This window comes from Protomyctophum bolini (assembly GCF_963924005.1).
Source record: "Protomyctophum bolini genome assembly, chromosome: 19".
Classification (NCBI taxonomy): domain Eukaryota; kingdom Metazoa; phylum Chordata; class Actinopteri; order Myctophiformes; family Myctophidae; genus Protomyctophum; species Protomyctophum bolini.
The window spans coordinates 38,348,045-38,363,044 of NC_137880.1; the positions used below are offsets into that span (position 1 = coordinate 38,348,045).

The 15,000-nt window shown below is 42.6% G+C and overlaps 1 protein-coding gene across 1 annotated transcript in view; it reads left to right on the forward strand.

Annotated features, from left to right (window-relative positions):
• Nucleotides 1–15,000, forward strand: part of LOC308334318 (exostosin-1) — a gene marked incomplete at both ends in the record, with an annotated part of 214,573 nt that overhangs the window by 1,390 nt on the left and 198,183 nt on the right. The window contains one exon of the mRNA XM_080791013.1: nucleotides 2,483–3,282. Coding sequence (XP_080647139.1) covers nucleotides 2,483–3,282 — 800 coding nt within the window. The remainder of the gene's footprint in view (nucleotides 1–2,482; nucleotides 3,283–15,000) is intronic.

Sequence of the window (15,000 nt, forward strand, 5' to 3'; positions counted from 1 at the left end):
AACAGACCTACAAGCTCGTAGCGCGGCACTCTGTGCCGCACTATGAGCTTGTAGATCTGCTATTTTTAGGCTTGTAGATCTTTTTTTGTCAAAGTCCATTGTCCCTCTGTGTGATACAAAAACCCTGTCCTCCAGACAAGCCAGGAGTTGGTTTGGCCCAAATTGGCACCAATCAGTGGTTGCAGGTGTGTTTCCTGGCAAACCTATTTAATGTCCTGAACCCCATTTTGACTGTTTGACCATCCAGGGCAGAGCTACGGTGAGGGAGATGATGGTTGATGTGTTAATGCGTGAATAAAGAACCCATAGTTTGTAGTAGCCGCAATTTGCAACTCTTAGATTCTTTTTATAATGGGAGGAATCTAGAGTTGCAATACCCTCCATTGACTCCCCACTCATTATTTTTTTGCTTTGCGATCTGCTTGTCTTAAACGACGTTAAACGCACCAACATTGCAGCTGTAGTCCAAGCTTGAATTATCCTCTTTCAATCTGCCCAGCTTGTTTTTCATAAAAATCCGCCGTAGACATGATGTTATGAGATACTTTCTGTCAAGAAATCCTCTGCAAGTGGTTATTTTTCTAAGTGTTGCAGTTTGGAAGCACTCGTTTTTGTTAACGGGTCGCGCTGCTGCCTCCTGCATTATGTGCACATTTGAAACAGGTGGAACGAAGGGCCGTTCAGTGACGTACGACGAGTGCTTCCAAACTCCAGCACTTAGAAAAATAATCACTTGCAGAGGATGTCTTGTTTTTCAATAGCTAAAGTACTGCTAAAGAACAGAATGCTTGAAACACCAAAAGGGGTTCCCGCCCAGAATGGGTTAAACCAGAATCGGACCAAGATGATTATGTTCTATTGTTCTTGTTCCTGTTCCTGTCTGCCTGTAATGTATCTTTTTGCGAACGCAGTGAGCACTTACTATGAGACCTAGCAGATCATGTCTGTCTGTCTGTCTGTGTGTGTGTGTGTGTGTGTGTGTGTGTGTGTCTGTCTGTGTGTCCCACCTTTGTGCCCATATATGGAGCGGAGTGATTTGTTTGTGATTGATGCAACACACTCCATATTTGGACGTATAGCTGCTTTGGGGACTCCTTATATGGTTATGGCTAAGTTAAAAACTAAAAATAAGTTAACTTAAATATGTACGAGCTGCGTTCGCTTCCTGCGTTTGCGCGTCTTACTGGTGTAATTGCGAACGCAGTGAGCACTTACTATGAGACCTAGCAGACGAGTAAGACGCGCAAACGCGGGAAGCGAACGCAGCTCGTACATATTTGGGTTTTGGACGTATAGCTCCTTTGGGGACTCCTTATATGGTGCCCCTTTTGTGCCCATATATGGAGCTGAGTGGACCTGGCCCCTTTTGTGCCCATATATGGAGCTGAGTGATTGCTGATGCAACACACTCCATATTTGGATAGCGGGACAGACACACAGACAGACAGACAGACACACACACAGACATGATCTGCTAGGTCTCATACGAGTAAGACGCACGAACGCGGGAAGCGAACGCTGATCGTAAATTGCAATAACAATTAGAATAAATGACAAATCACTCGGGACAGACACACACACCCTTTTGTGCCCATATATGGAGCTGAGTGGACCTGGCCCCTTTTGTGCCCATATATGGAGCTGAGTCATTGCTGATGCAACACACTCCATATTTGGATAGCGGGACAGACACACGGACAGACAGACAGACAGACACACACACACAGACATGATCTGCTAGGTCTCATTGCGAACGCAATGAGCACTTACTATGAGACCTAGCAGATCATGTCTGTGTGTGTGTCTGTCTGTTTGTCTGACTCAGCTCCATATATGGGCACAAAAGGGGCCAGGTCCACTCAGCTCCATATATGGGCACAAAAGGGGCCAGGTCCACTCAGCTCCATATATGGGCACAAAAGGGGCCAGTGATTTGTTTGTTGTGGACCTGGCCCCTTTTGTGCCCATATATGGAGCTATACGTCCAAAACCCAAATATGTACGAGCTGCGTTCGCTTCCCGCGTTTGCGCGTCTTACTCGTAGTAAGTGCTCACTGCATTCGCAAGTAAGTGCTCACTGCGTTCGCAATCATGTCTGTCCGTGTGTCTGTCCCGCTATCCAAATATGGAGTGTGTTGCATCAGCAATCACTCAGCTCCATATATGGGCACAAAAGGGGCCAGGTCCACTCAGCTCCATATATGGGCACAAAAGGGGCCAGGTCCACTCAGCTCCATATATGGGCACAAAAGGGGCCAGGTCCACATATACAGTAATACAGTCCACATATACAGTAACAGCGCGTTTGCGCGTCTTACTGGTGTATTGTGTTTATGTCTTGGCTGTATCTTAAACGGTGACGTCATGGACGGCAAAACCAAACGTCAGTGTCAAAGCTGACAGTAAAGTCGTATCTTCTCGTCCGTCCGCTCTCTCTCTCTCTCTCTCTCTCTCTCTCTCTCTCTCTCTCTCTCTCTCTCAGGAGGACAGCCCTCGGCTCCACCACCAGCACACCTCGCCCCGCGAGCGCCGGGCCGTCCGCGACCACATCCACAAGAACCGCCGCTGCCGCATGGAGACGTGCTTCGACTTCGCCCGCTGCCAGAACTCGCCCGACGGCTTCCGCGTCTACGTCTACCCCCCGCCGCGCGCCGGCGCCAGCGGGGGCCAGGTCATCTCCGAGACCTACCAGAAGATCCTGTCCGCCGTGGAGGAGTCGCGCTTCCACACGGCCGACCCGGCGCGGGCCTGCCTCTTCGTGCTGACCGTGGACACGCTGGACCGCGACCGGCTGTCGCCGCGCTACGCGCAGAACGTGGCGCGGCGCATCCGGAGCCTGCCCACGTGGGGCGACGGGCGGAACCACCTGGTCTTCAACCTGTACTCGGGGAGCTGGCCCGACTACACGGAGGACCTGGGCTTCGAGGCGGGCCAGGCCATGCTGGCCAAGGCCAGCGTGGACGCCGGGACCTTCAGGCCCGGCTTCGACGTCTCCATCCCGCTGTTCTCCAAGGACCACCCGCTGAAGGGAGGGGGAGGAGGGGGAGGAGGGGGCGGCAATAAGGGCTACCTGACGCTCAACGACATGCCGCCGTCCAGGAAGTACCTGCTGGTGTTTAAGGGGAAGCGCTACCTGACCGGCATCGGCTCGGAGACCCGGAACGCTCTGTATCACATCCACAACGGGCGGGACATCGTCCTGCTGACCACCTGCAAGCACGGCAAGGACTGGGAGAGGCACAAGGACGCCCGCTGTGACCGCGACAACGAGGAATACTCACGGTAAGTCATTTATTTATCCTTCTTCTTCTTCTTTAACCCATTCTGACCTGAGATCAGATTCATACGAGGTTTCCACTAGGACAGATTATTACCCATTCTGATCTGAGATCAGAGATTCTAAAAAATGTCAGTCGTTCTTTCGATTTTTCAAAAATAGCAGATCTACAAGCTCATAGCGCGCCACTCTGTGGCGCGCTATGAGCTTGTAGATCTGCTATTTTTCAATAGCTAAAGCATAACATGATGCTAATACCAAAATGGGTTCCCGGTCAGAATGGGTTAAAGGTATATTCAGTGATTTCACTCAAAAAAACCCGGTAGGTTTCGCTTTTTGGCTATAGGTGGCAAAGCCTTTCATCCAATCAGGATAGAGAGCCAAAAACGAAACCTAAGGTTTTTTCGACCCCCAGGGGTTAACTGGGGGACAGGGAGGAACTCCTTATATGGTCAGCACACTCTATAGTAGAGAGGAACTCCTTATATGGTCAGCACACTCTATAGTAGTATAGAGAGGATTATCACAAGAAAACAAAAAATATAAGTGATATTTGGAATTAAGTGAAATCACTGAATATACCTTTAATGCTTCCGAGTGCGTCTTGGGTTGCAGTGTGAACACTCGTTGCCTTTGGTCATCTTCTTCTTCGCTGTCTTTGCCTTTTCATGCAATGTCTGTGGCTCACATGAGAGTGCCTTTAATTAAGGGCATGTGTTGTGTGTTGTTGCACCGAGAAATGGCAGATTTAAAAGCTCAAAACGTGTTTCTAAATGGACTGTTTTTCACGTGTGTCGACTGTTTTCACGTCGTTATTGTCTCATGGTAACACTGAGTGGGCGTGTTACCGCTTGTCGGTGTGTGTGTGTGTGTGTGTGTGTGTGTGTGTGGGGGGGGGGGGGGGGGTGTGTTTATGCTATTGCCCTGGAGTGAGATCTATCTCGTGTAATCGAGAGCAATCTGGAGGTTTGGGATTCAATGGCTGTTTAAAGTTCCATTTGGTTGGTTCCTCCCCTGTTTTCCATTTTAATTATGGTTTAGGGTTTGTGGTCAGGGTGGACGTATAGTGTGTGACGTGAAATGTGAGCTGTAATCATATTCCATCATATTCACGTGCTTTTGGAGAGAAATCCGTGCAGTGTCTTTCAGCAGTAGAGGCCTGCAGAGGGGAGCTGTGTGTGTCTGTGACACAACAGGTGATGGTCGTTATTGATGCTCATTAATACATCAAGGAATGCAATTATGTTTCTGCACTGTCAAATAGGTCTACAATCTATCCTAAGATGTTTCTGCACTGTCAAATAGGTCTATACATCTATCCTAAGATGTTTCTGCACTGTCAAATAGGTCTACAATCTATCCTAAGATGTTTCTGCACTGTCAAATAGGTCTACAATCTATCCTAAGATGTTTCTGCACTGTCAAATAGGTCTACATCTATCCTAAGATGTTTCTGCACTGTCAAATAGGTCTACAATCTATCCTAAGATGTTTCTGCACTGTCAAATAGGTCTACATCTATCCTAAGATGTTTCTGCACTGTCAAATAGGTCTATACATCTATCCTAAGATGTTTCTGCACTGTCAAATAGGTCTACAATCTATCCTAAGATGTTTCTGCATTGTCAATAGGTCTACAATCTATCCTAAGATGTTTCTGCATTGTCAAATAGGTCTACATCTATCCTAAGATGTTTCTGCACTGTCAAATAGGTCTACATTTATCCTAAGATGTTTCTGCACTGTCAAATAGGTCTACAATCTATCCTAAGATGTTTCTGCATTGTCAAATAGGTCTACATCTATCCTAAGATGTTTCTGCACTGTCAAATAGGTCTACATCTATCCTAAGATGTTTCTGCACTGTCAAATAGGTCTACATCTATCCTAAGATGTTTCTGCACTGTCAAATAGGTCTACATTTATCCTAAGATGTTTCTGCACTGTCAAATAGGTCTACAATCTATCCTAAGATGTTTCTGCATTGTCAAATAGGTCTATACATCTATCCTAAGATGTTTCTGCACTGTCAAATAGGTCTACATCTATCCTAAGATGTTTCTGCACTGTCAAATAGGTCTATAATCTATCCTAAGATGTTTCTGCATTGTCAAATAGGTCTACATCTATCCTAAGATGTTTCTGCATTGTCAAATAGGTCTACAATCTATCCTAAGATGTTTCTGCATTGTCAAATAGGTCTACATCTATCCTAAGATGTTTCTGCTCTGTCAAATAGGTCTACATCTATCCTAAGATGTTTCTGCACTGTCAAATAGGTCTACAATCTATCCTAAGATGTTTCTGCACTGTCAAATAGGTCTATACATCTATCCTAAGATGTTTCTGCACTGTCAAATAGGTCTACACATCTATCCTAAGATGTTTCTGCTCTGTCAAATAGGTCTACAATCTATCCTAAGATGTTTCTGCACTGTCAAATAGGTCTACAATCTATCCTAAGATGTTTCTGCACTGTCAAATAGGTCTACATCTATCCTAAGATGTTTCTGCACTGTCAAATAGGTCTATACATCTATCCTAAGATGTTTCTGCACTGTCAAATAGGTCTACATCTATCCTAAGATGTTTCTGCACTGTCAAGCTAGGTCAGGAGGTAACAGGGGGTGCGTCAGCTAGAGGTCAGGAGGTAACCGGGGGTGCGTCAGCTATAAGGTCAGGAGCAACGTTTAGCAAAGCCCTTTCATTTGAAGCAGGCAGGCTATGTATATTATGACATTTTTTTCAATTTCCTCTGGAGACGAGCTGTTGCTGCCAAGCCCCGCGATGTACTATGCAGAGATAACGCTCGCTCACACACAAAGGTGCGTGTGTGTGTGTGTGTGTGTGTGTGTGTGTGTGTGCGCGCGCGTGTGTGTGTGTGTGTGTGTGTGTGTGTGTGAGTGTGTGCGTGCGCATGTGTGTCTGTACGTGCGAACGAACGTGCGTGCGTGCGTGCGTGACAGACCACAGCGGGGTTGAAGAGGCATCAACTGTTGAGAGCTTTGTCAGCTTCATGCAGCAGCAAGTCAGTCAGTCAGTCAGTCAGTCAGTCAGCCAGTCAGTCAGTCAGTCAGCCAGTCAGTCAGTCAGTCAGTCAGTCAGTCAGTCAGTCAGTCAGTCAGTCAGTCAGTCAGTCAGTCAGTCAGTCAGTCAGTCAGTCAGTCAGCCAGCCAGCCAGCCAGCCAGCCAGTCAGTCAGTCAGTCAGTCAGTCGGAAGGAAGAAAGGTATTCTGAGCCAAACGGAGAAGACGAGTTCACCTTTTAGAGGATGTTTTCCTCCCTCCTCAGAGAGATAACGGTTTGAAAGAAAGGAAATCAATGTTGTGAAGAAACAAGAACAAGATGGAAAAGCTCTTTGGCTTTCAGAGTCTGTGTGTTAAGCTGTTGAGTTATCTGTTACATTTAGACTACAAGTTCAGACAGACAGTTATCTGTTACATATAGACTACAGGTTCAGACAGACAGTTATCTGTTACATATAGACTACAGGTTCAGACAGACAGTTATCTGTTACATATAGACTACAGGTTCAGACAGACAGTTATCTGTTACATATAGACTACAAGTTCAGACAGACAGTTATCTGTTACATTTAGACTACAAGTTCAGACGGACAGTTATCTGTTGCATTTAGACTACAGGTTCAGACAGACAGTTATCTGTTACATTTAGACTACAAGTTCAGACAGACAGTTATCTGTTACATATAGACTACAGGTTCAGACAGACAGTTATCTGTTACATTTAGACTACAAGTTCAGACAGACAGTTATCTGTTGCATTTAGACTACAGGTTCAGACAGACAGTTATCTGTTACATTTAGACTACAAGTTCAGACAGACAGTTATCTGTTACATTTAGACTACAAGTTCAGACAGACAGTTATCTGTTGCATTTAGACTACAGGTTCAGACAGACAGTTATCTGTTACATTTAGACTACAGGTTCAGACAGACAGTTATCTGTTGCATTTAGACTACAGGTTCAGACAGACAGTTATCTGTTACATATAGACTACAAGTTCAGACAGACAGTTATCTGTTACATATAGACTACAGGTTCAGACAGACAGTTATCTGTTACATTTAGACTACAAGTTCAGACAGACAGTTATCTGTTGCATTTAGACTACAGGTTCAGACAGACAGTTATCTGTTACATTTAGACTACAAGTTCAGACAGACAGTTATCTGTTGCATTTAGACTACAGGTTCAGACAGACAGTTATCTGTTGCATTTAGACTACAAGTTCAGACAGACAGTTATCTGTTACATTTAGACTACAGGTTCAGACAGACAGTTATCTGTTACATTTAGACTACAGGTTCAGACAGACAGTTATCTGTTACATATAGACTACAGGTTCAGACAGACAGTTATCTGTTACATTTAGACTACAAGTTCAGACGGACAGTTATCTGTTACATATAGACTACAAGTTCAGACAGACAGTTATCTGTTACATATTATAGACTACAGGTTCAGACAGACAGTTATCTGTTACATATAGACTACAGGTTCAGACAGACAGTTATCTGTTACATTTAGACTACAGGTTCAGACAGACAGTTATCTGTTACATATAGACTACAAGTTCAGACAGACAGTTATCTGTTGCATTTAGACTACAAGTTCAGACAGACAGTTATCTGTTGCATTTAGACTACAGGTTCAGACAGACAGTTATCTGTTACATATAGACTACAGGTTCAGACAGACAGTTATCTGTTGCATTTAGACTACAGGTTCAGACAGACAGTTATCTGTTACATATAGACTACAGGTTCAGACAGACAGTTATCTGTTACATATAGACTACAGGTTCAGACAGACAGTTATCTGTTGCATTTAGACTACAGGTTCAGACAGACAGTTATCTGTTACATATAGACTACAGGTTCAGACAGACAGTTATCTGTTACATATAGACTACAGGTTCAGACAGACAGTTATCTGTTACATATAGACTACAGGTTCAGACAGACAGTTATCTGTTGCATTTAGACTACAGGTTCAGACAGACAGTTATCTGTTACATATAGACTACAAGTTCAGACAGACAGTTATCTGTTACATATAGACTACAGGTTCAGACAGACAGTTATCTGTTACATATAGACTACAGGTTCAGACAGACAGTTATCTGTTACATATAGACTACAGGTTCAGACAGACAGTTATCTGTTACATATAGACTACAAGTTCAGACAGACAGTTATCTGTTACATATAGACTACAGGTTCAGACAGACAGTTATCTGTTGCATTTAGACTACAAGTTCAGACAGACAGTTATCTGTTACATATAGACTACAGGTTCAGACAGACAGTTATCTGTTGCATTTAGACTACAAGTTCAGACAGACAGTTATCTGTTGCATTTAGACTACAAGTTCAGACAGACAGTTATCTGTTGCATTTAGACTACAGGTTCAGACAGACATTTATCTGTTACATATAGACTACAGGTTCAGACAGACAGTTATCTGTTGCATTTAGACTACAGGTTCAGACAGACAGTTATCTGTTACATATAGACTACAGGTTCAGACAGACAGTTATCTGTTACATATAGACTACAGGTTCAGACAGACAGTTATCTGTTGCATTTAGACTACAGGTTCAGACAGACAGTTATCTGTTACATATAGACTACAGGTTCAGACAGACAGTTATCTGTTACATATAGACTACAGGTTCAGACAGACAGTTATCTGTTACATATAGACTACAGGTTCAGACAGACAGTTATCTGTTGCATTTAGACTACAGGTTCAGACAGACAGTTATCTGTTACATATAGACTACAAGTTCAGACAGACAGTTATCTGTTACATATAGACTACAGGTTCAGACAGACAGTTATCTGTTACATATAGACTACAGGTTCAGACAGACAGTTATCTGTTACATATAGACTACAGGTTCAGACAGACAGTTATCTGTTACATATAGACTACAAGTTCAGACAGACAGTTATCTGTTACATATAGACTACAGGTTCAGACAGACAGTTATCTGTTGCATTTAGACTACAAGTTCAGACAGACAGTTATCTGTTACATATAGACTACAGGTTCAGACAGACAGTTATCTGTTGCATTTAGACTACAAGTTCAGACAGACAGTTATCTGTTGCATTTAGACTACAGGTTCAGACAGACAGTTATCTGTTACATATAGACTACAGGTTCAGACAGACAGTTATCTGTTACATATAGACTACAGGTTCAGACAGACAGTTATCTGTTACATATAGACTACAGGTTCAGACAGACAGTTATCTGTTACATATAGACTACAAGTTCAGACAGACAGTTATCTGTTACATATAGACTACAAGTTCAGACAGACAGTTATCTGTTACATATTATAGACTACAGGTTCAGACAGACAGTTATCTGTTACATATAGACTACAGGTTCAGACAGACAGTTATCTGTTACATATTATAGACTACAAGTTCAGACAGACAGTTATCTGTTGCATTTAGACTACAGGTTCAGACAGACAGTTATCTGTTACATATAGACTACAAGTTCAGACAGACAGTTATCTGTTACATATAGACTACAAGTTCAGACAGACAGTTATCTGTTACATATAGACTACAAGTTCAGACAGACAGTTATCTGTTGCATTTAGACTACAAGTTCAGACAGACAGTTATCTGTTGCATTTAGACTACAAGTTCAGACAGACAGTTATCTGTTACATATAGACTACAAGTTCAGACAGACAGTTATCTGTTACATATTATAGACTACAGGTTCAGACAGACAGTTATCTGTTACATATTATAGACTACAAGTTCAGACAGACAGTTATCTGTTACATATAGACTACAGGTTCAGACAGACAGTTATCTGTTACATATAGACTACAGGTTCAGACAGACAGTTATCTGTTGCATTTAGACTACAAGTTCAGACAGACAGTTATCTGTTACATATAGACTACAGGTTCAGACAGACAGTTATCTGTTACATATTGTAGACTACAGGTTCAGACAGACAGTTATCTGTTACATATTATAGACTACAGGTTCAGACAGACAGTTATCTGTTACATATTATAGACTACAAGTTCAGACAGACAGTTATCTGTTACATATAGACTACAGGTTCAGACAGACAGTTATCTGTTGCATTTAGACTACAGGTTCAGACAGACAGTTATCTGTTGCATTTAGACTACAAGTTCAGACAGACAGTTATCTGTTGCATTTAGACTACAGGTTCAGACAGACAGTTATCTGTTACATATAGACTACAGGTTCAGACAGACAGTTATCTGTTACATATTATAGACTACAAGTTCAGACAGACAGTTATCTGTTACATATTATAGACTACAGGTTCAGACAGACAGTTATCTGTTACATATAGACTATAGGTTCAGACAGACAGTTATCTGTTACATATAGACTACAGGTTCAGACAGACAGTTATCTGTTGCATTTAGACTACAAGTTCAGACAGACAGTTATCTGTTGCATTTAGACTACAGGTTCAGACAGACAGTTATCTGTTGCATTTAGACTACAGGTTCAGACAGACAGTTATCTGTTACATATAGACTACAGGTTCAGACAGACAGTTATCTGTTACATATTATAGACTACAGGTTCAGACAGACAGTTATCTGTTACATATTATAGACTACAAGTTCAGACAGACAGTTATCTGTTACATATAGACTACAGGTTCAGACAGACAGTTATCTGTTGCATTTAGACTACAGGTTCAGACAGACAGTTATCTGTTGCATTTAGACTACAAGTTCAGACAGACAGTTATCTGTTGCATTTAGACTACAGGTTCAGACAGACAGTTATCTGTTGCATTTAGACTACAGGTTCAGACAGACAGTTATATGTTACATATAGACTACAGGTTCAGACAGACAGTTATCTGTTACATATTATAGACTACAAGTTCAGACAGACAGTTATCTGTTACATATTATAGACTACAGGTTCAGACAGACAGTTATCTGTTGCATTTAGACTACAGGTTCAGACGGACAGTTATCTGTTACATATAGACTACAGGTTCAGACAGACAGTTATCTGTTACACATAGACTACAGGTTCAGACAGACAGTTATCTGTTACATATAGACTACAGGTTCAGACAGACAGTTATCTGTTACATATAGACTACAGGTTCAGACAGACATTTATCTGTTACATATTATAGACTACAAGTTCAGACAGACAGTTATCTGTTACATATAGACTACAAGTTCAGACAGACAGTTATCTGTTACATATAGACTACAAGTTCAGACAGACAGTTATCTGTTACATATAGACTACAAGTTCAGACAGACAGTTTTCTGTAGTTCGGTGGTCACCTCAGTGACGTCACGTTGTAGTTCGGTGGTCACCTCAGTGACGTCATGTTGTAGTTCGGTGGTCACCTCAGTGACATCATGTTGTAGTTTGGTGGTCACCTCAGTGACGTCATGTTGTAGTTCGGTGGTCACCTCAGTGACATCATGTTGTAGTTCAGTGGTCACCTCAGTGACATCATGTTGTAGTTCAGTGGTCACCTCAGTGACATCATGTTGTAGTTCAGTGGTCACCTCACCACCGAAAGTCCAGACTATGAATCATCCTTTAGTAGGACATCCTCAATTCCTGATTGCATAATTTTACTCGATGGTGATTACAGATGCATAAAGTGCATAGAAAGTAAGGCTCCACTTAATTTATTTTATTTTATGGATATAATCATCCAAGTGTTTAGTTTAATTGTGCTGGCTTGACACGATGGTTTAATAATTTTCTCGATCAAACGATTCACTTCAGCTATACTAGAGTTGGATAGATTGATGTAACTTAATGTTAAGTCAAAGTCGTGCGATTTGTCACACACACGTTACAGATGTATTTAACCCATTTTGGGGCGGGGACCCCTTTTGGTGTTAGCATCATGCTATGCTTTAGCTATATGGAAAAATAGCAGATCTACAAGCTCATAGCGCTCTACGAGCTTGTAAGGTCTGCTATTTTTGAAAAATCAAAGAACGACTGATACAGAAACACAGCTTGTTGCAGAAAACTGTCAGGATGTAGAAGACGTTTTTAGAATCTGATCTCAGGTCAGAATGGGTTAAGTTATATCACTCGTATGCAAAGAACACAATGTGGCGTGTGTCCACTCTACACACACTACGCAGTGAATGCTTCTGACACTCAAAAGGTTGAATTATAAGTTCAATGACTTCAACTTCAAAACGATGCCAGATTAGGCCTTTTTCAAGCCCCTCCCCGTTCAATCTGAGGTGCTGACACCGTCCGTCTGTCCCCCGCCGTCCATACACAGCATCGCAGAGAGAGAGAGAGAGAGAGAGAGAGAGAGAGAGAGAGAGAGAGAGAGAGAGAGGTGTTCCGCTGGCGTGTGTTATTGATTGAGTGCTAATAAGTGAGGAACAGAGACTACAGCCGGGGGAGGGGGGGGAGAGGGAGAGAGAGAGGGAGAGGGAGAGAGGGGGGGAGAGAGAGGGGGGAGAGAGAGGGTGGAGAGAGGGAGGGGGCGAGAGAGGGGGGAGGTTAATGGTCCTCTGTGGTCTGTGAAAGCAAGACATGCATTGCCCTTTAGCGCTCTGTGGCATTTCTCTCTCCCCTCGCTCGCCCCCTCGCTCGCCCCCTCGCTCGCCCCTCCGTCAGACAGTCAGACAAGACTATTCGCTGAGTTGGTTTTTTTGTCACGTCATTGTTGTTGTTGGGGGGGGAGGGGGGGAGGGGGGGGGGGGTGAAATGTTGATCTACAAGCTCAAGCTACGAGCGTGTATAGATCTGCTATTTATTTGAAAAATCATAAAATTTGCAGGAGAAAAATCTTTGAATATTATATTCTTTCCGAACGAACGTTTTTAACTCAAATCTGTGCTTCTGGGGGGTCCGTGGCCCAAATACAGATCATTCTGGGGGTCCTTGGCATGAAAAAGGTTGAGCACCACCGACACATACGTAAATGAGGCTTTTCAGAAAAACGTTAGGATTTACAAGACTTTTTTTAAAAAATATAGTCTAAAATGGGATAATATGGTATATTGAAATATTATACATTATATTATAAATGACTGAATGATGGTGGAACGGGGATAGAAATCCACAAGCTGGAAGAGCAATCAGGCTGACGGGGGGGGGCGGGACGGGGACCTACAAGCGCTACGAGCTTGTAGATCTGCTATTTTTCAATATCTAAATCATAACATAATGTTTTTAAACACCAAAAGGGGTTAATACTACTTATGCCGGGGGCATTCTTCAAAAACATAGGCGCTGTCACTCGGCTATAGAGTTCGTATTCGTGTGGTCCAAATTATAACACTGAGGATTTGACAGTGTAAAAACATTGTGGAGGAAATCAAACGATATCGTCGTTTTTCCTTTTATCATGGCGTACTTAACCCATTCTGACCTGAGATCAGATTCTAAAAATGTCTGTTAGAAAATGACAGTTTTCTGAAAAATCTATGTTTCTATATGTCAGTCGTTGTTCGATTTTTCAAAAAATAGCAGACCTACAAGCTCGTAGCGCGCCACTCGGTGGCGCGCTACGAGCTTGTAGGTCTGCTATTTTTCAATAGCTAAAGCATAGCGTAATGCTATAACACCAAAAGGCGTTCCTGCCTAAAACGGGTTAATCATCGAGGCTGAGGAATTGGCAGACGCCACTATTGGCCCGTTAACGTTGTATAATGCCGTATGGGGTTTTTATGTGCCGTGATAAAACGGAGCGCGACGACATCGTGGCAAAAACCAAACACCTTTGTTATACGGCGTAGCCGTTAAGGTGAAGCCATTACGCCGTTTAGTGTGTGTGTGTGCACAGCATACAGAACAGATAGGACCGCTATAGCCCAAGAATGAGCGCAAGACTGTGACTGTGTGTGTGTGTGACTGTGTGTGTGTGTGTGTGTGTGTGTGTGTGTGTGTGACTGTGTGTGTGTGTGTGTGACTGTGTGTGACTGTGTGTGTGTGACTGTTTTGTTTACTATAAATGGTAAATGGTGCATTTATATATAGCGTTTTTATCCAAGGCGCTTTACATAGATTGTGCATTACATTCACCCATTCACACACCTTTACATAGATTGTGCATTACATTCACCCATTCACACACCTTTACATAGATTGTGCATTACATTCACCCATTCACACACCTTTACATAGATTGTGCATCACATTCACCCATTCACACACCTTTACATAGATTGTGCATTACATTCACCCATTCACACACCTTTACATAGATTGTGCATTACATTCACCCATTCACACACCTTTACATAGATTGTGCATTACATTCACCCATTCACACACCTTTACATAGATTGTGCATTACATTCACCCATTCACACACCTTTACATAGATTGTGCATTACATTCACCCATTCACACACCTTTACATAGATTGTGCATTACATTCACCCATTCACACACCTTTACATAGATTGTGCATTACATTCACCCATTCACACACCTTTACATAGATTGTGCATTACATTCACCCATTCACACACCTTTACATAGATTGTGCATTACATTCACCCATTCACACACCTTTACATAGATTGTGCATTACATTCACCCATTCACACACCTTTACATAGATTGTGCATTACATTCACCCATTCACACACCTTTACATAGATTGTGCATTACATTCACCCATTCACACACCTTTACATAGATTGTGCATTAC